General features: G+C 37.4%; 2 protein-coding genes across 3 annotated transcripts in view; both read right to left on the bottom strand.

The window, feature by feature from the left end:
- Positions 1–12,504, bottom strand: part of ppp3r1a (protein phosphatase 3, regulatory subunit B, alpha a) — a 39,364-nt gene extending 26,860 nt beyond the window's left edge. The window contains exon 1 of the mRNA XM_079855521.1: positions 12,304–12,504. Coding sequence (XP_079711647.1) covers positions 12,304–12,306 — 3 coding nt within the window. The 5' untranslated portion in view covers positions 12,307–12,504. The remainder of the gene's footprint in view (positions 1–12,303) is intronic.
- A 7,510-nt stretch (positions 12,505–20,014) lies between these two features.
- Positions 20,015–25,488, bottom strand: cnrip1b (cannabinoid receptor interacting protein 1b). 2 transcript variants are annotated; one of them, XR_013819546.1, is made up of 4 exons: positions 25,135–25,313; positions 22,559–22,703; positions 21,018–21,331; positions 20,015–20,659 (listed from the first exon to the last, which is right to left on the bottom strand). XR_013819546.1 is itself a non-coding variant. In XM_079855522.1 (3 exons), exons 1-3 carry the CDS (start codon positions 25,311–25,313, stop codon positions 21,167–21,169), a joined length of 489 nt encoding a protein of 162 aa, XP_079711648.1. In that variant the 5' UTR covers positions 25,314–25,488; the 3' UTR covers positions 20,015–21,166. The 2 variants fall into 2 exon arrangements, 1 of the variants encoding a protein (XP_079711648.1); XM_079855522.1 differs by having other exon boundaries at positions 20,015–21,331; positions 25,135–25,488.
- Between the last annotated feature and the right edge of the window lie 4 nt (positions 25,489–25,492).

Genomic DNA, 25,492 nt, shown 5'->3' with positions numbered 1-25,492 from the left:
CGCTCTGTTTACTTCCTGTCTCTATGAAGCCCCTCCTTCTGAAAAGCACACTGTGCTCTGATTGGTCGGCTGGAGCAGTGTGTTGTGATTGGTCGAGCGCTTCGAGTGAGTTTGGGAAATGTCCCGCCCCTTACCATAACCGCCAGTTTAACACACTACTAACTAACTCAACCAGGCCCCGCCCCTTTATTCTGCGTATGAATTATTAATGAGGAATATTGTGACGTGTTCGTTCCCGGAAGAAACTCAAGTCTACAATGGAGGCGTTTCAGGAGTTCAGAAACACTGACACTGATATAGAGAAGAACTGGAGCGTTTTCATGATCTAACAGCAACATTACACACACAGATGAACGCAAGAAAAACATAGGCTAGCCTAATAGGTCCTCTTTAAGGGTATATATACACATTTCTTGATTATTATCAATGCTAAAAACAGTTGTTTTGCTTCATATCTCTGCAGAAACCGTGATTTTATTTCAGGATTCTTTGATGAATAGCAAGTACAAAAGAACAGCATTACTTTGAAATAGAAATGGTTTGTAACTGTATATTCTGGTGGAAACATCAGTCTACTCTCCAATCATTTACTGCACTTAAACTCCGCCCCTGCAGGCTCACGCTCATCTGCATACAGTGCCACGCCCACATCTCATCATCCAATCAGCAACCGATGCACAGAATCAAGTCCCGCCCTACACCATTATACTCAGATGTACATCTGCAGCTACTTCTGTTTCACTGTGACTTTAATGCTGAATAAAAGTATTAATTTCTTTAAAACTTACGTTTAATTATGTACAAACTGTTTTAAAAATGTATGATAATTTTAGACATTTATGGACACATTTAGGACACTCATGAGTTTGCTTGCAGCTGCTGATCCAGAGTCAGTGTTTCTCATCCTACTAATAGTTTAGGTTTTGAATAATGATTTCAATGATTCTGAAAGAAAGGGTTCATACTGAAATGCTGGTGTTGTGAAAGGTCCATGGCGAACTCGTATGAAGCGGCCTGGATCTGTGTCTACACAGTAGACTGAACCTTCCTCTTTCTTAAGACTGAGTGAAATGTCCTAAAACACATCATTATCATGCTAATCTCCATTATGTGGAATTGCTGTCACTCCAAACAACAAGTCTTTTTGGTTGAATATAAAAAACATACATACAATACAAGCCAAATTAATGCATGTCACTGGACTAAGGAATAATAATAATTCATCCATGCATATTTAATTTAGTAATTTTTGAGATCATAACATGTAATCAAGATGTTAAATGGTATATGTTTTTTTGTGCATTTTAACCCAAAAGTAAAAAACATTATGAGAATAATAAGAATTGGGGGTAATTTTTGGTTGTCAAAAGTAAATGTAATTAATTTTCTGTTTAAAATATTATTTCTGGTCTTGATTTCGGGGTGAGATTTGATCATGTTTTTGTCCCTTAGCACTATTTCAGGCTTAATTAAAACTCACAATCCTTCTGCAATCAGAAGACATTTGCCTTATTTATTAATCACACAGCATTTACACTGATTCTGCATTACACTTGGTGGTTTTGTCTTGTAACGTCCTCTGAGATGCACAGATTAGATGAAGCCGCAGCACAAAAATATGAAACCGAATGTGAAAATCAGATGCATACAGTATGCAAATGCAAACCGGCATCTGAAGTGTTTCTGAAGAGTTGGACTTGGTTATTAATACCAGATCCTCCGAGTCCAAACATGAATTAGAGCGATGACAATTCACAGCAGACCTACTATCCATGCTGATGAGAACAAATGATGCCTTGCAGCTCGAAAAAAAGAGAAAACAGGGAGTTTTAAATGAATTCCTGAATCATTAGTGGGCTCTTGTGAGATGTAAATGAACTCTTTAGTGGGCTGAACATTGTCTGGGAAGCCTGAGAGGCAAACACTCAGCGCAGATCATAAATAATGCATTCAGCATTCAGAGTCAATTAGACCGCACACACACACACACACATGCACTGCACAATGAACATCCGGCACAGCAAAACATCACCAAATACAAACAAAACTCAAAACAAGGTGGAAATAAATAGACAGAATGACAGTGTTTCATGGCTGTCGACGCTACTTATAGCGGATCATAATTATAACTGTCCATTTTTGCCCGTGCCGACTCTGCAAGCAATATCTGGACCAAGAGGTCTGTGTTGTACAGCCTTTCATTTATGCTGATTTAAATGGGGAAAAATAGTTAACCATCTGAACTCGTGCAATGATGTAAATTTAAGGGGAAATTCTTTGAAAATCAAAAAAATTAAAATTTTAAAACTTTGTGTTTCTTGTGCAAATATATATCTTAATTCTGTATTTTCTGGTATATACACGGTAATATCCTGTAATATTATCGTTATATACATTCATTGTGTGTTTAACTGAGCACATGACTAGAGCTGTCATGATTATGACATTTGACTGATGATTAACTGTCTTAAGAAAATAATTGCGATAATTTCGATTGATTGTTTTTCATTTTAGGGCTTTTGTCAATTTTTTTGTGTGCATCGTTTATTAAATAACTGTCAAAAATTCTTGTGATTAATTCAATCCTTTGTAAGTTGTCACTTTGCAGTATAACTACCTTTAATTATTTAAGTTATCAAATAATTCTGTAAATAACTGAAACAATCTCATTCACAACAAACTGGCCAATCACAGAAAAGGCCATAATATATGCGTTTGTCTGGAATGTGCACATTAAAGCGTTGAAAGCAAGCCGCGTTTCCATTACTCTTCAAATTGCGCAAATTGAAATTGCGAATTGAAAATACGCCCAATACACGTCAATTTCGCAAAAACTCGCATTTATCGCAAAAAATGTTTTTACACGCTCGCATGAGGAGGTTTTTCTGGCAATTCGAAAAAGAAATATTTTGCAAAACTGCAATGGAAACAGTTTTTGGGCATTTACAGTCACCTGACGTAGACGACGCGGTGTGTTTGGACAGAATACGAGACAGAGTTCTTTATTAAATTCATATAAGACAGAATAATTACAGCAATAATGGATTCTAAACCTCAAAGAAATGCCACAATCAAGACCTCGGAGCAGATCTGAGGGAGAAACACTCCTCATATGTGCCGCTCACAAGTGTAATAAGGGTCGTTCCTTACCATTAATGCTTGTAAAACAGACATACATCTCCTTCCATTAAAGGGTTACTTCAGGATTTAGCATTAAGCTTTGTATTAGTAGAAAACCTGTAGTATTTTCGAATTACCGTGCTTTCCACCCTCATATCCCCCTGAGACGAGAGATTTATGTATTTTTTGTCTGGAAAAAATCCTCCAATGACGCAAAAATCGTCATTTTGCGTCATCGGAGGATTTTCTGGCCAGAGGCGAGAGACTACAGCCAGTAGATGGCGTTGTTCCGCATGTGTTCAACCCGCCCATAGAGGGTGGGATCTCACTCACAAAATGCACACAGTGTCAGCCATCTTTCTTTGGAAGCTAAGCTAGCAGGCTCTTGTTCTGTGGAGAAAGTGAGTAGTAGGGGTTACCATTCTCTTTTTCCCGGACATGCCCGGCCGTCGAGATCGTCTAAAATGTCCGGGATTCAGCTTTTGCTTTCTCTGCGGTCGCCATTCATTGTTTACATGCACTTTTGTTTCAATCTAACTGAATTCATTCCGATTGGTGAATCTGAATGTAGTGTTTACATGAACGCTAAACAAGTGATCGGTTGATAACATTGCTAAGAAAATTCCCGCTCCTCCGTGAGAGATACGAGACCGGCGCGTCTCAGTAATGACGCCACCGGCCTCGCGCCGTTCTCCCGCCGCCGTCAGCCTCGTCCTGCTCGCCACAGTAAACATGATGAATGGCGACTGTAGAACGCAAAAGCCGAATCCCGGACATTTTGGGCGATCTCGAAATCCAGGGCAAACTCGTCACGGAGACTCACTAAGTTAGTACCCTAACCTTCTTGTTGTTTTCAACTGCGCTGTCTAACCGGTAGGCGTGGCTTGGGAGTGGCTTCCTAGGGCAGCGAAGGAAGTGTATTCTGGGAGTTGTTGTCTTTCATCCACATAAGCCAAAAATACATTTTCTGGCTTTTCTCAGGCTAGAAAGCTCCAAATTCAAAAATTTCTTCACATTTCTTCTACATAAATGACCTATTTTAAATACACATTCATCTTTCCAGAGGTGAAGTATCCCTTTAACCACTGATTTGAAAGTTAAAAACTGATTTGACATTGATGTTGAGATAGTATATAGTGTGTACCACAGAAGAAATATTAAAAAACATTATCACTGATCTCATAAATGTAATCATTTACTGGACTACTCTAAACACTCCAACATATTCAAGTAAAACATTGCACAGGGAAAGGAGAGAAAAAAGAGCCTTATCTGCTTTATATTTGTATTATTGTAGTTCCTTTAGTTATTAAAAACAATATTATTCCATTTAAATATTTACTATATCGGTTTTACCGAATGACCTTTTGACACTTCAAAATCTTTAAAATACCTTTAAATGTAGTAAAATATAATTAAAACCTTTTGGATTCAGTAAAAGAGATCAAGCTGTACTACCTTACATACTTTGGATGTTATATATTTGTTTTTTTATTATTATTAAGGCCTTTGGACAAAAAAAATGACCTGTCACGTCATTGACCCACATATACAAATCACACAGTTAGCTAATAATAATATATTATTTAAAAAAAAAAAGTATTTAAGGCAGAAACAATGCGCTCATTGAAGTGATGAATACATGTTTGTTAACAGATGATTAGGATATAGAGAAAATTATTACAGGCTCTATGGAATACTTGTTCCTGATTGGTCAATAGCGCCATCTATCCTGAACAACATCTATTCCTCAATAACAAAATAATAAAACTCAGTCAAATCAATATTTTGTGTACATTTATTTAATTATGCCATCCAGTATTGTGGACTCGCTCTCTCTTGTTTCATACAAACGCAGCGGCGGCCATTTTGTGACTATTGTTTTGTACACTGTTGGATTATAAAATGACAAACAGGTACGATTTTAAAACAGTTTAATCTGAAATCAATATCTCTTATCTCCATCATTATTTATGTGTTGAAATGCTGTGTAATAAATAAGTGTTATGACTGTAAACCGTATCTCTTAAATGTCCGTCTAGTTTGATCTTGCCGTTGAAACTGCTCTCTCCGCAGAAGCTTTAGGTTTAAAGACCTAATAAAATATTTCAACTCAGATCAATATTTCATGTCTAATTATTTACTTATATGGCAAGTAGCCGTGTAATATGCGGGATAATGTACATCCAGCCGGTTGTTATCTCAGAATAAACCCCTTCAGGTGTGTGTGTGTGTGTGTGTGTGTGTGTGTGTATGATCTCAGAATAAGCCCCTTCAGGTGTGTGTGTGTGTGTGTGTGTGTGTGTGTGTGTGTGTGTGTGTGTGTGTGTGTGTGTGTGTGTGTGTGTGTGTGTGTGTGTGAGAGAGAGAAAGTGTGATCTCAGAATAAACCCCTTCAGGTGTGTGTGTGTGTGTGTGTGTGTGTGTGTGTGTGTGTGTGTGAGTGTGATCTCAGAATAAAGCCCTTCAGGTGTGTGTGTGTGTGTGTGTGTGTGTGTGTGTGTGTGTGTGTGTGTGTGTGTGTGTGTGTGTGTGTGTGTGTGTGTGTGTGTGTGTGAGAAAGAGAAAGTGTGATCTCAGAATAAACCCCTTCAGGTGTGTGTGTGTGTGTGTGTGTGTGTGTGTGTGTGTGTGTGTATGTGTGTGTGTGTGTATGTGTGTGATCTCAGAATAAACCCCTTCAGGGGGGTGTGTGTGTGTGTGTGTGTGTGTGTATGTGTGTGTGTGTGTGTGTGTGTGTGTGTGTGTGTGTGTGTGAGTGTGATCTCAGAATAAACCCCTTCATGGCTGATGACGACCTGATCTTGATCACCCTGACGGGTTTATTCTGAGATAACAACCGGCTGAATGTACATTATCTCTAACTTGTGGCATTGGTGCAATCATACTTTATACATATTAGATTTTTAATTACATACTTTTATTACATACCCATAATAGTATAAAACTGCAGAGCCGCGGCACTGATGAAAGCTGAAAACTGGTTAAAAATGTCCATCTAGCGTATATTTACATAGAAAAACTATTAAACACAGCGTAGAGCGTCATCTCCATAAGAGCGGTGTGTGAACATGTATATGAACATGTATATGAACATACCAGTAATCTCAAACAGCATCACTACGCTCATACTGGTAAATTACCACTGGTATTTCTGAAAAGGTCCTGTTCACACATGATCTCTTAAAGTCCCCCTGTGGTGAAAGTCCAGCTTTTAATGTTGTTTATGTGGAGTTTTTAATCTGCTTTAAGACAAACCATGTTTAAACTCATAAGTCGACAGCATTGCTGAGTATTTCCAAAGACAGTCTCAAAAACTCGCTTTGAAATCGCTGGTGTTTCTGACGTCACAAACTACCTTGTAACCAATCAGATCAACGTGTGATCGTCAACCAGTGGATCTCTGAGCTGAGTGAGTGAGTGGAGGCGGGGCTCATTTGCATATTCATAGAACCAAACGAGAACTAAATCACTAATATATGGTAAATATCGCCGATATTTGCGCACTAGTATGAGTGTGGTATGTAGGGGGCCCCAAATTTGGAACGGGATCAATGATGACATTAAGGTGTTGCCCTCTATCTCCAACTTTAAAAAACAACTAAAAAATTATTATTTATCAACTTATATTTAATATATAACTGCTTTCTCATGGACTACTGGGATGTATGAGCATGAATGTATGTGTATGCACTGTATGTATGTCCTTGTGCGTTTTTCTTGTGTGCTCTGTTATCATCGTCTGGTACCAGGTGGTGATCATGTACCTTTACCGTACTACTTTTCTCTTGTAAAATTACGGGCCCCCACCCATAAGCTTCTCTAGCTTCTTTGGGGGACCCATTCACTATACCTATTTGATTGTGTTCCAATGACTGTATTATTATACTTTTGGTATTTTGTGAATAAATAAATAAATGAAATGAAAAAAAACCATGCATGCTAAATGAGGCAAGGGTGTCGAGTTACATTCAATATATTTTAAGGCATGAAGAAATTTTTTTCAAGGAAAAAACGTTTAAACGTAATTTTGGTGATTAAAAATGAGTTTTAAGGGATACAATTATTGACTACAGGGGGACTTTAAATGCTGTGTGTGTTAAAGGGGCTTATGTCTTTTTGTCTGTCTCCCCATTGTGCCTTTTTAAAGAGCGCAATAATCGCGGTTACATTAAATAACTGTGATCAGATGGCTATTTAATGATCGAGACAGGCCAGCTAACCATATAGCCTATCATGTCTGTACATCACCTGCATTGATACGCTCATCTCTGACTGATAACAGAAAGCATTTTCTGTGAAGCTGCTTTGAAACAAATCGTATTGTGAAAAGCCCAATACTATAAATAAACTTGAGCTGAACTGAATGGTTTCGGTAAGACTCTCCCAGATTCATAAGGCTAAAAGTAGACTAGATTCTGATATTCACGAAACACCGTCTAAAGATTATCATTTTCTACTAAAAGTAAAATTGCAAGCATGAGTAATAAAGGGGAGAGAACCAATATGATTATTCTTCATTCTCCGTCATGATGCCCACAATAAATGACTAATGATCATAAACAGCAGATAGCAGGCCTCCGCTTGAGCAATGCTGGTGTGTGTGTGTGTGTGTGTGAGATAACTGGAGAAAGCCATCCGCTAGCATTCCTATTGATCTAAACTCCACGCAGGAACAATACAAACTGTGATGGATCACTTTACATGTCAGACAGACGCTGGAGAAATGATGAACTGTAAGATGTAAATGCTGGTCCGGTTCAGGTGGGCGATTCCTGACAGGATAAAACGCGGTTTTATACACCAGACCTTATGATGCACTGAAAGTCTTTTCAGCCCTTGCTTGAAAGCGTGTTCAGACTAATACAAATTCTAATAATAATTCTTTAGTGCTTGAAGCAAACCGAGGGATCTATGATTTCAGTAATGCAGAAAATAAAAGGATTTGGGTAACACTATTTTAAGGTGACGTGGTTACACTTTACTACACAGTAATAACAGTAAATGATGTATAATTACAAGTAACTAACTTTAAACCAAAACCTAACTATAACTCTATAGTAAGTGCATGTTCAATTAATATTACAATGTTACCATGTCACCTTAAAATAAAGTGTAACCAGGATTTGTTCATTTTCATTTGATTAGAGATTAATTAGGCTAAACTGTTAATATTTAATGCCTTGGTGTTATTACCACCTTTTGATAATGCATCTGTAATTAATTATAAATCCAAAATCATTTAAGCAGACAACACAGTATTTCTGAAAAAAACAAAAACAAACAACCTTTCATAGAGTGCACTATTGTAGTGTGTATATATATATATATATATATATATATATATATATATATATATATATATATATATATATATATGTAAAATAAATTATTAAAGTTTTATAAATTCAACTAATTAGACATGGCTTTTGGCCCTAAAAATGTTATTTTTGTTAAACTTTTAATAAATTGTTGTATAAGTATCATGATTTAAATTCATAAGAACATTTTTTATAACTATACTTTAAGCAATAAAATGGAATCCAGAAAAAAAAAAAAAAAAAAAATCTGGGAAAAAATAAAACAGAATTTGTGAATAAAATGAATTTCATATAGGGAACTATGAGGGGCCGTTCACACGAGAAGAACATTTGTATGTGTTTCGGTCGTACATTTACAACGGCGTTTCGAAAACACAAACTTCTGAATACGGGATTCAAGGTGCAAGTTTTTGAAAACAATACCGCTACTGTCTCCATATTAACTATTAAAAACGCAGACGTCATGCGCATCACGTGTTCAGTCGACGGGCGAGTAGTGTTTCTTTACAGTGACAGTGAGCAGAATACAGCGCTTTTAGTGCTTTTCACATTTTGACAACGTTGTCGTCTCCACGCAAAGAAAATGCGAAGGAAAAACGTTTCCATTTTTAGTACATCGCTGTCGTGTAAACGTCCCCCAAACCTCAGCGTAAGCATCTTAGTATCAGCACCGTGCAAAGGTTTTAGATCAGGGGTTTTCAAATTGGGTGAATGTGAGCCTCCCCTTAGAGTAGGTAAGGACAGCCGAGCCCCCCCCCCCTTCCCCAAAATCCCGTCCGCGTGCCCTAACCCACACACGCCTCTGCAGTAAATGCCATCTTTTGTGTGTCCCAGGCAATGATGAGTTTCAATAACAACTGATAAAATGTAAATATTATTTTATTTCCACAACTTTCTTAAAAGTGCATTCATAAACAATTCTTTGCAACAGCAAATAATTTCCAACTTTATGCAAGCCTAATTGAGGCTACTTTTAAAATCACTGAACATCAGTAGGCCTAACCACAAGTCAACAGAACATGCTTAACATGTGCAATCGGCGCCAGAGCTACCGCCGACGACACCTGACGGCTGAAATCGGCACGGTGTGTCTGGGCTTTAAGCTCACATTTGAAGGAGATGCACATCATCTCGAACAAAATCAGCAGTGGTGGAAAGAGTACTGAAAAAACACTCAAGTAAAAGTACCATTACATTCCAAAAAGTAAAAGTAAAAAGTACTTGTCCAAAAAACTACTTGAGTAAGAGTAAAAAAGTAGCTTATTTAAAAGTACTCATGAGTAGTGAATAGTGAGTACTGAGCTGCGGATTCTACTCCCTTATAATAAACACTGTGCACTAAAAAAAATAGCATTACTGTAATTCACATTATATTTTGTTCTTTGTCAGAAAGATTGCAGAATATCTATCATCCATCTTTTTAAAATGCATCAAATCAGTACACTCATCACCATTTAAATCATATTACAGTATTTGAAAAAAAAAATTTTTTTAAATTAGGCGAAAGGCCACTGAGCCTGAGCATGCTATTGTTGTACATAAAATATCAATATTCATAACTGTGCAAAGAATTCAAAAACCTTTAGAAACTCATATGATAGTTCAGCGTCACACACCATGAGATGGGTTAAATAGAGAGATTAAAAATACCTAATTTCTCTCCAAAACGGTACCAGTTTTAGTGTTTTGATAAATGAGAATCACTAATATTATCAGTTTACCTCACCTAATGCACTGAAGAAGCCTAAGATAGTAGGCTAACACTAATTACACTGTAATTCCATGCTATTAAATATGTTACAATGTAAACGTAAATCTAAAATTTAGATCAAACATATCAAGAGCTGCACGACACACTGTTATGTAGAGAAAAGAGCCACAGAAAGCCATTAATACAGAAGAAGGTGTAGCACCTGACATTATATAGTTACAGTATATCTAAAGTAAAAAGTAGTGCTTCTCTAGCTGAAGTACCTCGATTTTTGCATCGAAATTCAAAGTGAAATGTGTGGCCACACTTTAAAAAGCCTGTACACCAACTACGGCGATGGTCATCAACATGCTTTGGTCTGACGCTTGGGAAAAGGAGACTGAGTGCATTGAAATATCAAGCAATGCAATATTCATATCATCATCAATGAAAGAATGAGTCAAGGGTCTGGATTATTGTGTGAGGCACTGAATATGCAGCAGGACCACATTCAACTTAACAAAGATTGATATTTTGTGTCTTTTTCCAAAATGTCCCAACACAAACTCAATGTTTCAGGGTCGCCGTTTGACCGCAAGTTGACAGAAGTGCGTTAGACATGATACTAGTTTGACTTTGTCACAAGATTCTTCCAGAAAAAGACAGACTATGGCGTACGGTTTTATTAAAATGCAGAAACCAGAGGCCTCATTTATGAGCGTTGCGTCGCACAAAACAGGCCCTGAAAGAGGCGGACGCCACTTCACACGCATAAGTTGTGATTTATAAAAACAAACTTGATGGGAAAATCATTACCAAGAAGTTACAACATTTTTTATGTTATAATAAATAGAAATATTTGTAGTGGATGCGATGCTTTTGAACATGTGGCATGCTGTGTTTTAATGTTTTAACTACAGCGAGGATTGCTGAGCGCATGATATGATCTGAGGAAATATTTACGTCCAAACAATGATCAATAATGCACAATAAGGCCTATCAGTTTCCATAAATTTGGCCAGTGGAAAAGATTGAGAAAAACTTTCTCTGAAATGTATTTTATACTATTTTGATTTATTATTCAAAACAAGGCAAGGATAGGCTACTAAATTATATTTCGCAATGTAATGTGACGCATATCCGTATCTCATATTTTCCAAATGTCTGGTACAGTTAAACAAGGTATCACGTGGATGAATATGCATATGCAAATGATATGCAGATGAGGATATGCATAGTAAAACGAGCTCATATATGGTTATTTGCTTATCATCTGTATTGATTTTTGTCAATTGTTATATATTGTAAATCTCAAGTCTAAGTGGAAATCAACAAATAACACTTTATATTTATGTCAACTTACAAAACAACTAAAGCAAATATGATTCAGCGAGAAGGTTGAATCTATAATGGCATATTTGCATTGCAATCTGTCAATCATGACGTTTAATGAGATTCTGAAAAGCAAAGTTTCACTAAACAATTTCTAGTGACACAGGGAGAACAGACATTTATTACATTGGTATTGATGAGAGAACATTTAGACAATACTGTGGATCTCTGTAGTATCACCATTGGCATTATTTAAAGCACCATGCAAATACTATGGTAGCCTAATCATTCAATATCACGGTGGTATTACCATCAGATACCATCACAACATTTTATGTAATATGGACATGAAGCATTTCACAACAAAATAATGATCATTACTGCACCCTTTCAAGTATATTATACAATGCACACCTACATAATTCAAAGAACTATAAAAATGGGTGAAAAACAACCTGCGCCTTATGGCACGCATAGGATAACCCTTCTCTTATTTATCACAATAATGCAAATGGAGATGTTCTTAATAACTAATGTCACACTTAATAGCTCTGGCTTTAACTTTAAATGCCAAACAGCATCACACAAGACAGCACATTCAGCACTGACTGACTCAGGTTAGCATTTATTTCTGCAATGGCTTTGCAACCACTTTGCATGAATTAGACCAACAATGGATACACACATTCACAAGCTGGCAGATGCACGATAGGAAACCCGTAAATCTTCGTGTTTGGACAGCTCGACCATAACGTTGAATCTGTTTGCCAGCGCATTCAGGATGCGTTTGAAACCGATATCTGCTATTTGTTTACAGTGCTGCGAATGTGTATTTCTTACCATGTTGCTGCCTGTGCGACGGAATTCCCCCTCGGAAATGAACAGCAATAAATGACAGCACAAATATAAGGGGAAAATTCTGCTCTTGGTCTCGTTGTTTTGTCAAAAAAATGCTGGTTTTGACACAGCAGAAGCGTAACCTATTTTCCGTCTGTTTCCGTGGGTTTCACTGCAGTAGCGACGCGAGCACGAGCCGCAGGGCGGGGAGGAGGAGGGGCCTAGGAGGCGCGCTGTTATTGGACGAGAGCCGAAGGAGGCGGGGCTAAGACGCGCTGATGGGCGGACCTTCGGTACACTACATCCGGGAAACCTTACTGCCTTCACCCTCACACAAACACACACCCTCACACAAACACACGCAAACACGACAATTTGCATATCAGGGAAGGTCCCTTCACAATGCAGGCGAACTCATGATGCGTAGAAGTCAAGTCCTCCTGGGAAGTTCGCATTTACGAGTTGAGAAGTCGTGTTTTCGACGTCAGATGCGTTCAAGTCACTTTCGTGGGAACAAGATGGCGGCGCACCTTCTCCCTTACGAAAATTAACCATGTTTTTACTACAAATAAAACCAAAAAACCTGGTTGTAGTTAAACCACGGTTACTGCAAATTAAACATGGTTTTGCTACCCTAACCATAGTTTGTTCCATGGTATTTGTTGTTAAACTGGTTATACAAATGGTTCTCAATCTGGCAAAAAACTATGGTTACTAAACCACTATAATAAAACCATGGTTGATTTTCTTAAGGGATATTTAACTACACAAAAGTGCAGTAAGGTTTTTAAACTCCCAGAAAATGAAGAACAACGAAAGTGCATCCGTGTGTGCATTGTTTTTTAATTAATTTAAGCCACTTTCGTTACATAATATTACAATGCTATTATATTTTGAACAAGTAGCTTATTTTGTTGTATATGCAAAATGTATATATATTTTTTGTATAAGCCTGACAATACTGCTAAATACCTATAAGTATTATGGTATTACCCTGACAAGCCCCCAACCTGTAAAGATTAGGGCTTAAAGGGATAGTTTTGAAAAATAAAGTGCTGTCATCATATACTCACCCTCAAGTTGTTCTAAACCTGTAAGAGTTTCTTTCTTCTGTTGAACACAGAAGAAGATATTTTAAAGAATGTTGTTAATCAAACAGTTGATGGCACCCATTGACTTATAGGGAAAAAAAATACTATAGAAGTCAATGGGTGCCATCAAATGTTACCAACATCTTTAAAATATCTTTTGTGAAGAATAAGAAAGAAACTCATACAGGTTTGGAACAACATGAGGGCGAGTCATTTTTGGGTGAACTATCCCTTTAAAGAAAATCCCGAGCTTCCCACTCGTATTTATACGAGTTTGTGGTGGTGTTTATGTGCGTTCAACTCGTAAATATGATCTTTCCGACATAACTAATAAATGTAGGGCTTTTTATTTCATAAATATCACTCCATAGGCTACTTGCTAGTCCTCGTTACCTGTTAGCACAAACATCAGTAAGTATAGCAATGGATGGGATGAATTCTGAGATGTTTTGCTATATTATATATAAGTTGATTTGACTTCACATATTAATTAAATGTTAAACGCAATCATTTAAAAAAACTGAAATTATTCTAATTTACTCTAGAATATTTTATTCTGTATTCTTCTTTAGAATGAATAGTTTTATCTGGGGTCAGGGCTAGTGCTCATATTACCCTTGTCCTGGGGCCTGTTTCAATAAGGAGGTTCAACCAACTCTGAGTTAAAACTTGAACTCTGAGTTGATTTACCCTGAGTTGGGAAAATCTGAGTTTTCGGTTTCAGAACATCTGAATTGAGTTAGTTTAATCTACTCTGAGTAGGCTGACTCTGAGTTAAGTGCGTGCACCATGACTATGAAAAGCAATGATCAATGGAGCTCCGAAATTACGATTCACCATGGCAACAGCACCCGACAAAAAGACGTCTGCATTCTTCCGAGTCAATACACAGGTATCATTCTCAATCACTGTTATGTTATCAGGTGAAAACTGACAGAAAGGCAAGTTATTGAAATAATACTCACTTTCATGGTATCCCACATACAAAAAAAAAAAAAAAAAAAATGTGACAGCAACTAAAAATTACCATTAAAACCATAATTCAATCAGTTAAATCTTTAAGCATAAAAGGTTCATGGCTGTAGGCTACGTTACTTTACAAACATTTGATATATTAAATAAATAAAATTCAGTGTCTATTTCAATGTGCCACACATGTTTCCATGCTGTATAATGCTCTTTTCACATATTTAAATGTTCTCTAATCCAACCATTTTTTAAATTAGGCTAATGAAATTAACATTTGACTTCTATTCCACCAACCAAGGCTGGACCTGCACCACCACTGATAGATGAAGAGGAGATACACAAAACTGGAAGAATATTAAAATGCAACAGGAAAAATAATTACTGTTGCTTCTATATTTGAAGGAAAAAAAAGATGACCAAATAAATTGTGAATAATTACTTAACAGCTGTGGTGGTTACGGCATACACTCACCTAAAGGATTATTAGGAACACCATACTGATACTGTGTTTGACCCCTTTCGCCTTCAGAACTGCCTTAATTCTACGTGGCATTGATTCAACAAGGTGCTGAAAGCATTATTTAGAAATGTTGGCCCATATTGATAGGATAGCATCTTGCAGTTGATGGAGATTTGTGGGATGCACATCCAGGGCACGAAGCTCCCGTTCCACCACATCCCAAAGATGCTCTATTGGGTTGAGATCTAGTGACTGTGGGGGCCATTTTAGTACAGTGAACTCATTGTCATGTTCAAGAAACCAATTTGAAATGATTCGAGCTTTGTGACATGGTGCATTATCCTGCTGGAAGTAGCCATCAGAGGATGGGTACATGGTGGTCATAAAGGGATGGACATGGTCAGAAACAATGCTCAGGTAGGCCGTGGCATTTAAACGATGCCCAATTGGCACTAAGGGGCCTAAAGTGTGCCAAGAAAACATCCCCCACACCATTACACCACCACCACCACCAGCCTGCACAGTGGTAACAAGACATGATGGATCCATGTTCTCATTCTGTTTACGCCAAATTCTGACTCTACCATCTGAATGTCTCAACAGAAATCGAGACTCATCAGACCAGGCAACATTTTTCCAGTCTTCAACTGTCCAATTTTGGTGAGCTCGTGCAAATTGTAGCCTCTTTTTCCTATTTGTAGTGGAGATGAGTGTTACCCGGTGGGGTCTTCTGCTGTTGTAGCCCATCCGCCTCAAGCTTGTGCGTGTTGTGGCTTCACAAATGCTTTGCTGGATACCTCGGTTGTAACGAGTGGTTATTTCAGTCAAAGTTGCTCTTCTATCAGCTTGAATCAGTCGGCCCATTCTCCTCTGACCTCTAGCATCAACAAGGCATTTTCGCCCACAGGACTGCCGCATACTGGATGTTTTTCCCTTTTCACACCATTCTTTGTAAACCCTAGAAATGGTTGTGCGTGAAAATCCCAGTAACTGAGCAGATTGTGAAATACTCAGACCGGCCCGTCTGGCACCAACAACCATGCCACACTCAAAATTGCTTAAATCACCTTTCTTTCCCATTCTGACATTCAGTTTGGAGTTCAGGAGATTGTCTTGACCAGGACCACACCCCTAAATGCATTGAAGCAACTGCCATGTGATTGGTTGATTAGATAATTGCATTAATGAGAAATTGAACAGGTGTTCCTAATAATCCTTTAGGTGAGTGTATATCTCTACCTTTCCATCTGGCATTCTCCCATTCCATACAGTAATCTGGTTCATTTTCAGAAGGTGCAATGATGGGATTATGTGTGTCATCAATACATCCAACCACACTGGAAATCATAAAGAAATTCTAATTATTAGGTTACTTTCAAAGGTCACAGCAAGATGTTATCAAGTGAACATCATCATAGCCTCATTTAAACAGATTTCTCCACCACTGACCTGCAGTCTTGTGAATCTCCTCTTTGATGGATCTCACAGGTTTGTGTCCAGGAAACAACACAAAAACTCTCAGGCACACTTTCCTTCCCGCTCTGATACAGTGGCCTTACTAATGTGCTCTGCATCTCCGATGTTATATAGAAAAATGCACAATAAATGAATGTACTACACTGCAAAAAAAATGCTTTTCTTACTTAGCTTTTGTCTTGTTGTTTCCAGTCAAAATATCTAAACATTCTTAAATCAAGATGCATTTACTACATAAGAAAAACTCTGGGTTAATCTAAGAAAACCTGCTCCCGACCAGGTTAGGTTCACAGAGTAAGTTGCCATGGTAACTGACTCTGAGTATAAGTTACCTCTCTTTCAGAAACGGGCTTGACTTACTCTGCTTTCTCGGGTTTGACATTCCTCCCATTCTGAAACGGAAAACCCAGAGTTTCCCTCATTTCAGGGTTAACATACTCAGAGTTTTCACTTAACCTCCTTTCTGAAACAGGCCCCTGGAGTGTTTGCACTGGCTCCTGTCATGTGCCGTATTGATTTTAAAATCCTTCCTTATGTTAGCATATAACAACTTTGCATAATCTGGCTCCTCAGTACTCGACTGATCTATGAGTGCCTTACACACGTCGTAATCTGCGTTCCTCTCAGTGTCTCTCGGCTGTTCCAGACACAGCTTCGTTCTAGAGGAGATCGAGCATGTTCTTCTTCTGCTCCTAAGCTTCGGAAATCTCTCCAAATTAGTGACTTTTAAATCTCTTCTCAACACATTGTATTGCTTTTACTTGATTATTCATTTTATTTGTTTATTTTTGTATGTAAAGTGTGCTGTTTTCTCTGTTATGTTTGCCTGTAAAGCGCTTTGAGAAAGCAACTTTTAAAGGCACTATATAAAATGAATGTATTATTATTGTTCTATTCTGAAAGTCTGGGATCGCCTTAGAAGTGCTTTCTTTAAATTAGCACAAACGTTAAATTAAATTTGAATGAAATAAAAACTAATCAGTTTAAACTGCATAACAGGACTGGAAATTCAAGCAACACATTTCAAAATGAAAGTACTTCAGTGTATTGATACTGTAATAACTCTGACTCCTCTATAAATAGACCATCATAGCAGCATTATAGCAAAATGTCTCCTGTGGCTGTTTGTCTGATATTATATGCATATTATTCCACTGTTGGCACATCCGTGAGATAGGCCTACTGCTTTTACATCTTTATGTTAAAACCTAATCTGATTGAGATTTCATAAACACTAAGACTTTAGGTTTACCATTCGGTTTAAAGTGGTTTACTCCACCTTACCTTAAGGTCTTAGCGTGGTCTTATGGTCTTACCCCTTTTAAGATGTGAAGGTCTTAACATGTTTCATGAACATGCTAAAACATAATCCTCTTGATGTGTTCAAGAACTAGGCTGCAGCGCCACCTGCTGGCGTCCATGTTCAGATGCTCAGCCAAATGATAATTATCTCTGGCTGTGTTTACACTTGTGAACACCGTGATCTCATCAGGCAGATCGGATCATTAGCCAATCAGGACATGGCGCTTTTACATTTGTTCACATTAAAGGGATAGTTCACTTTGAAATTAAATTTTGGTGTGTTTTAGCTTACCTCAAGGGCATCCAAGATGTAGGTGTCTTTGTTTCCACAGTAGTTTCAATTTTGATATTTTTAGGTCAAACCGTTCTTGTCTGCCAGTCATATAATGCAGGTCTATGGTCACTATCTCAAAGAGCATGCACAGAGTCCAAATTATACAATTCCCCATCGTCCAAATTAAACAATTCCCCATCGTAAGTACACATTGATGGCCTAAGACACGAAACGAGAGGTTTGTGTGAGAAAACGAACAGTATTTATATCGGTTTTACCTCTTATACACAGCCACTTCCAAGTGATCTGAGGGCGCGCGCGCTTCCTGGTGTGTGACGTGTGCGCGCGTTCTGGCTTAGTCTGCGCAAGCGCCAGAAAGTGTACAAGAGGTAAAAACGATATAAATACTGTTCGTTTTCTCACACAAACCGCTCGTTTCGTGTCTTAGGCCATCAATGTGTACTTACGATGGGGAATTGTTTAATTTGGACGATGGGGAATTGTTTAATTTGGACTCTGTGCATGCTCTTTCAGATAGTGACCATAGACCTGCATTATATGACTGACAGACAAGAACGGTTTGACCTAAAAATATCAAAATTGAAACTACTGCGGAAACAAAGACACCTACATCTTGGATGCCCTTGAGGTAAGCTAAAACATACCAAAATTTAATTTCAAAGTGAACTATCCCTTTAAGTATGGCCTCTGTATCTGGATAACTGATCGGATTTCTGTTTCCTGATAATATATTTAAATTAGGTCTGTGGCACGACACCAGATTAAGAGTAGAGATGATACAAATTAAACAATGTCCCAATTGCTTTCACTCACTCACTTTACTTCCCAATCTCCAGTCTTAGATCAAATTAAGTTTTTTGAACGAAGGAATACTTCCAGAGTTGGTCATACAAAAAATAACTGGGTTGATCATGTTAAACAAGTCACATCATCGATCATCGGGGTTTAAGGTTATCGTTAGCATTTCTTGATGCAGCATCAGACTGTGTTCAGTGAAAATGGTTTTCTAGAAGTACTCCTGAGCACATGTGGCTGTATTTAACAGAGTAGCATGATGGTTTCTCATGCAATGCCATCTGAGGGCTCAAAGGTCACGCACATTCAACAGAGGTCTCCTGCCTTGCCCAACAGACTGAGATTTCTCTGGATTCCCTGAATCTTTTCACAATATTATGTATGGAAGATGGTGAAAGACATTAATTCTTTGCAATCTTGCATTGAGGAATGTGATTTTTGAATTGTTTGACAATTCTCTCATGATATTTGCCACAAAGTGATGAGCCATGACCCATCTTTGCTTACAAAGACTGAGAAGCTCTTTTACACCCAAACACGATACCCCCAACTATTACCAGTTCACCTGATCATTGTGGACTGTTTCAAAAGAGTTGCAGAGTCTAACTTGGAATAATCTTTTCACTTTTATTTTGCCTCTGTCCCAACTTTCACTCAAAAAATGAATTTTTGCCTCTTGTTAAATTTAATTAAAATAAGCAAAAGTAACACAATTGTTTAATATTTTGTCACAACTTAATTTAATTGTGTTCAATCAACCTAATATATTTAAAACTGAAGTTTACTTACTTAATTTGTGTGAAAACTACATGAATCATTTTTGTTGACAACTAACTGGGCAGTGGATCTGTAGTTCCCAGCATGCTTTGCAAGGGACTGCATTAGGAGGGTAAATTTAGGGATTAAAGTGTTATTTTATGTGTTTTTCTGTAAATGGAAAGATGTTGTTAGTTAATGTTAGTGTTTAATATTCAGTTATGTTAGAAACTTAGAGGACTTTCTGTAATGGTTTTGAATTTTGTGGTTACCATTATGCAGAAGAGTGGCGACTGTGTTTAGCTTAGGGCTGTGGGCACTCAGTACACTCTATACATGCAATAAACCTCTTTCGCAAAAAAGTGGTTTTAATTAAATTGAACACTAATAGCTTCTATCATTGGAAATAAATGTAGAAAATAGCTAAAATTATAATGTTGGCGATTTTGGGTAGGGCAAAAATTAAATGTAGTCAACCTGACAAAACTTTATCTAACTCGGATGACTAAATGAATTTAAGTTCATACAGCAAGATTACAACAAATCATTTCAAACAAATTAGATTTTGTTGGAAAAATTTAATTCATTTTCGTGGAAAAGTTTTCCTTAATTTAATCAAGTTCGTTCAACAGCTTATTTTTTGGAGTGTTTTTGGAGTGTGTCAAAATGTGTTCATATTTAAAAAATACAATTGTTTTGTTCAGTGAAAACATTGGAAAACTTTTCTTTGTACTTTTGTCAGTTAAAAAAAAAAATGTTCAAGAGAATGAACAAATCACAGAGTCTTGATTTTATTGCATTTTACAAAATGTCCCAACTTCTCTGGAAATGGGGTTGTACATCCACTAACAATTATTGCACGTATATCACACTGCACCATGACAAAATACTCATAAAAACACACACTATAGAAGGTATATTCACATAGTAAAATGTACAATGAAAATGCTACATTGACAAACAGTATAATAACAATGCTATCATAAAGTCTATATAAAATCTGTAAACTCGTATATAAAAGTAAACTTCATCCTCACGGATTTCTTCAGAGGTAGACAACTGGAAGGAACTGCAGAAAAAGACAACACTACAACAAACAGGGTAAAGTGCACCTCAAATACAACGATCTGATTTTCCAGCAAACAAATCCAGTAAAACCCTCACTTAAAGGGATGGTTCAGAGTAAAATCAACCTAGGGTCCTTTGCACCATGACCTCGCGCCAAACACCCCCCAGAAGCCTTTTTTCCCCTTGGTTGAACATTATTAAAGTTAGAGCTTATTTAGAGATATCAGCCGATGGTTTAGTGCAGGCGCTAATGGATCCAAGGCTGTATCTGGTAAATTACCGCACTAATAATGCCCAGAATGGCACCAAACTTCTACAGTCGTACAAATAGGTTCTGTACTCATAAAACGAGGCATTGTAAAGTTTGTAAGTACATCAGGAGTTTATTTAAATAACACTTGCCTGATGGCTAATGCTTACGGGACGTCCAGGTTAGCGGTAGCATTAGCCATCATCAAGTGTTTGGCTCGAGGTCATGGTGCAAAGGACACTAGGTTGATTTTACTCTGATCCATCCCTTTAACTTCATCACAATAGCTACTCTAATACGGTCTTAGGAAAGGCTATCCGCCGATTCATGTTTCAGTGTGTTGTTTAGGGAGGGCTAGCTCTTTGTAAGATTGTCTTCACTCTCACACACACTTCACACACGCTTCACAGAAACAGCTCTTTGTTGATCCACATGAGTGTGCGCGTGTCGTTGGGTTTGCACTCGTACTCGATGCTGTTGAAGCTGTTCCCCCATTGGCAGTGGTCCCTCTTGTTGTAGTTGTAGAACTTGACCTGCCAGACGGTCTCGAAAAGACCAGCCTGAGTGAACTGTCACATCAGAAACATCACACACATCAGGGGCAACTCTTGCTCTTACACTCACTTACACAAAAATGTTCCAACGGGTGTTTTTGCAGAGCATTTCAGGTTCCCCAAAGAGCCTTTCAGTGAACATTTTAATCATCTAAAGAACTTTTCCTCCACTATAAACAACCTTTGGTGGAATGGAAAAATCATATGGATGTTAAAAGAGTAGTTCACTTCAGAATTAAAATTTCCTGATGATTTACTCTCCCCACGTCATCCAAGATGTTCATGTCTTTCTTTCTTCAGTCGAAAATAAATTTTTGAGTAAATCACTCCAGGGTTTTTCTCCATATAGTGTCTTCAATGGGGTCCAACGGGTTGAAGGTCCAGATGTGAGTTTCAGTGCAGCTTCAAAGTCTCGACACGATCCAGCCGAGGAATAAGAGTCTTATCTAGACAAACCAGCGGACATTTTATAGCAAATATATACTTTTTAACCACAAATGCTCGTCTTGCATTAGCTGTGATGCGCCACACATTACGTAATCAGGTTGAAAGGTCAAGCGTGACGTAGGAGCAAGAACAGACCCAGTGTTTACAAAGCCAACGTGCAAAGATGAAGTCAAACACCATTTACCAAAAAAATAAAAATAAATAAAAGGTAAAACATTGATGTCGGATGATTTTTGAAGTTGGAGGAGAAAATGAGGTGGAGTTTTTTGCCCTACTCGACAGTTTCCGCCTACGTCACGAACATGATTACGTAATGCGTGAAGTCGTGGACATGCAAGACGAGCATTTGTGGTTAAAGGTATATATATATAATTTATTTATTTATTTTTGTAATAAAATGTCTGCTGGTTTGTCTAGATGAGACTCTTATTCCTCGGCTGGATCGTGTCGAGACTTTGAAGCTGCACTGAAACTCACATCTGGACCTTCAACCCGTTGGACCCCATTGAAGACACTATATGGAGAAACATCCTGGAATGATTTACTCAAAAACCTTCATTTCTTTCCACTGAAGAAAGAAAGACATGAACATCTTGGATGACGTGGGGAAGAGTAAATCATCAGGAAATTTTAATTCTGAAGTGAACTACTCCTTTAAAGGTTCTTAATAGAACCATAGATGCCAATAAAGAACCTTTATGTTCTTCTGCAGGCTTTTATAATGTGTTTTAAAGGCTCTGTGTTCAAATGGTGTACTTCTTATTTCCAAGGGAACCTTTCAAAAGTGATTCTCACCTGTATGTTGACTTGAACGGGTTGCCTCTCTCCACTTTTGGTGTGTGTTACTCCCTCGGTGTCATACATCCCAGTGTACACTACAGACTGAGGGTCTTTAGACTGTTGCTCCAGAGGGAACGTCACGCCACCGACGGTCATGGATCTGAGGAATGAGACGTGAGAGAGGGAGACTGAGACGACAACAACCAAAAATACACAAATAGTAGTGTACAAAAGGGCTAAAGGCACACTGGGGTAAAAGGCACCTTTGTATTTTATTTTCTTCTAAAATACTAGGTGGTACAAAAACATTGGCGCAGCACTTTCCAAAACATCCACTTTTCAAGATGCACGTGGAAATTTGTCTGATCCGTGATGCGATCGCAGGCAGCAGCGCAATGTTATTTCTGTGCTAATTTTATCTAATATTTAATGTTTTTTAAAATGTTGTAGATTTAAGTAGCAAATGAGAATCGCTAAAATTATTGAATATATTTCGAGACAAAGGTCTTATTAATTATTTTCAAGCTAGTTTTGTTCAAGCTAATTTAAGCAACAATTTTTCAATAAGAAGAATATGTACATATAGAATAATATATATATTGCTGTTGCATACATATGTTGTTGGGGCGAAAGTCACAATAATTAACATGATAATGAATGGCTGGCTGACTTTTCCATTTGTTGACATGACATGGTTAGATTCAGATGGAAATATCGTTTATTAAGTTGGGTGCCCACCTTGAGATAATCACCCAATTTATAATGAAACCATCACATTTAAATCAAGATTACAAGAATATTCAGATTGCAACATCTATTTGATTTGACAGACATTACCCTAGATATCTGTAGACCTTCGTGTAACGGAATAGGATACACACATTAAGACATGCAGCCCGTCAGACAAAGTTGATGCCTTAATCGTCTGGATTTGACTGCCAAAGGAAGCAATCTGTCAGTCCTGTACACAATCCTGTAGGATAAACCCACAATCATGGCATCCCATATGTAGCTATCACCAGTGCTTTAAGTGGCTCAAAAGAGGTGCCGGTACTCTAATTTTTTTTTTTTTTTTTGCTGACTCCCCTCCTCCCCTGAGGTAACTATGGAAGCTTGTTTCCGCCACTGAATAATAAATAAATAATAATAATTGCGACTTGTTATCTCACAATTCTGACTTTTTTTCTCACAATTGCGATATATCAAGTCAGAATTGTGACTTTTTTTCTCATAATTGCGAGATAAGAAGTCAGAATTGTGAGAAATAAAGTCGCAATTATGAGATATAAAGTCGCAATAGCGAGATATAAAGTCGCAATTCTGAGAAATAAAGGCGCAATTGGGATATATAAAGTCAGAATTGCATGATATAAAGTCGCAAAATGTGTGTTATAAAGTCAGAATTGTGAGATATAAACTATTCTGAGAAAGAAAAAAAAAGTCAGTCTTTTTTTCCCTTAGAATTTGACTAGCTTTATAGATAGTTTATATCTCACATTTTTTTCACACTTTATAAGACGCAGTGTTGTATAAATTACTAGACAGCAATACTTGAGTAAAAGTACAAGTACTAGAAAAAGACTTTGGTAGAAGTGAAAGTTACCTTTTAGAATATTACTTAAGTAAAAGTCTTAAAGTACCTGATATTTAATGTACTTAAGTAATTGAAGTAAAAGTATTTTTTATTTATTTTTTTATTTTATTTTTTAAAAGCAACAGTTAGAACTTTGATTGTGAACTTTATTGTGGCTTTATTGTGGGAGGGGTGGGGGGGGGGGGGGGTGTTGGGATGTACAAAATAATCTTTTTCTTAATCTAATTTGGATAAATATTAGGTACACAAGATAGGCATTCATTTTTCTCAAGAAAAAAAATCTCACCTAATGATGTAAACATACAGAGAGCCCTATCAGCTGGTAGTATTATTTAAGGTTAAAAATAATTCAAATTAAATATAATGCATTTTTTTATCCTAATAACAACTTTATTTAATGATATGTAAAAAAATATAATAAATATGTAATATAGTACACATATTTAGCAAAAAACTCTCTATAGCTGTGTTTTTCTAGCCAACTCACGTGCTATAGCCTATATTATGGTCATCAAATGGCTTTCCTGAGGTAAATATTATGTGACAATTGTTCTCCAGCTGTTTTACTGACCCTTTCCGCGGTTGAAAAACACTGATTGATCGATATTATGTAGGCTGAATCACGAGATGTTACATCCAAAATTCTTAGATGCTTTCAGTTAATTTCAATTTTTTTTTAACTATAAGCAGTTTACCATGGTAGCCTGTTTTTTGAAATAGCTACGTTTGAATGCCAATGCAATCTAAAATAATAATAAGCATTTTTATTTAAATAATAATTCAGCATTTTTTATCTTGTATATGTCAAAGTAGGCTACTATGTTATCCATCACTCACTGTACAATGGTGCATATTGGTCATTTGTGATTTTACATCACATCTACACTTGATAAACCTGCTATTCTGCCTCAACGTTGATGCAAACGAAGCGTTATGCAAACAATAGAATCAATAGGCTATAAGTTCACTTACAAACAGACTAAAAGCACATACTCACGTCGCCTCAACTGCTCCCGGTTTGACGACCACGTCGACCTTGTATTTCGTTCCCGTCAGTAATTTGATGGTTCTGCTCTGACCGAATCTCGTCCCGTCCGATTTGAAGAACACGGGTCCGTTATTCGGGGTGGTCTTCAGCGAAACGCCGATTTTAATCAGTTGGGGAATGTCTGCCATGATGCAAAAGACGGTCAGGTGTGAGGAAACAGGTCAGGGTATTTCAGGCTGAAGTAAATCGGTGTACTCGAGTGGAAACCCGTGAAAACCGCATGCAGAAAGCACGTCCAAAGTCATGTCTGCTGTTCCTGTCCAATAATCCCCTACACAAACATAATCCCAACAAGCGAGCGACCTAA

Source organism: Squalius cephalus (genome assembly GCF_949319135.1).
Source record: "Squalius cephalus genome assembly, chromosome: 21".
Classification (NCBI taxonomy): Eukaryota; Metazoa; Chordata; class Actinopteri; order Cypriniformes; family Leuciscidae; genus Squalius; species Squalius cephalus.
Note: the sequence above shows the minus strand (reverse complement) of the source record. Positions and strands in the feature narration are given on the sequence as shown.

What these genes read in the sequence shown, in the direction of transcription:
- cnrip1b (XM_079855522.1), bottom strand. Translation starts at nt 25,313, where the DNA reads ATGGCAGACATTCCCCAACTGATTAAAATCGGCGTTTCGCTGAAGACC. An exon ending in CCGGGAGCAGTTGAGGCGAC is followed by an intron (nt 22,704 to 25,134) that starts GTGAGTATGTGC and finishes CTCATTCCTCAG; the next exon opens with ATCCATGACCGTCGGTGGCG. An exon ending in CCGTTCAAGTCAACATACAG is followed by an intron (nt 21,332 to 22,558) that starts GTGAGAATCACT and finishes CTGATGTGACAG; the next exon opens with TTCACTCAGGCTGGTCTTTT.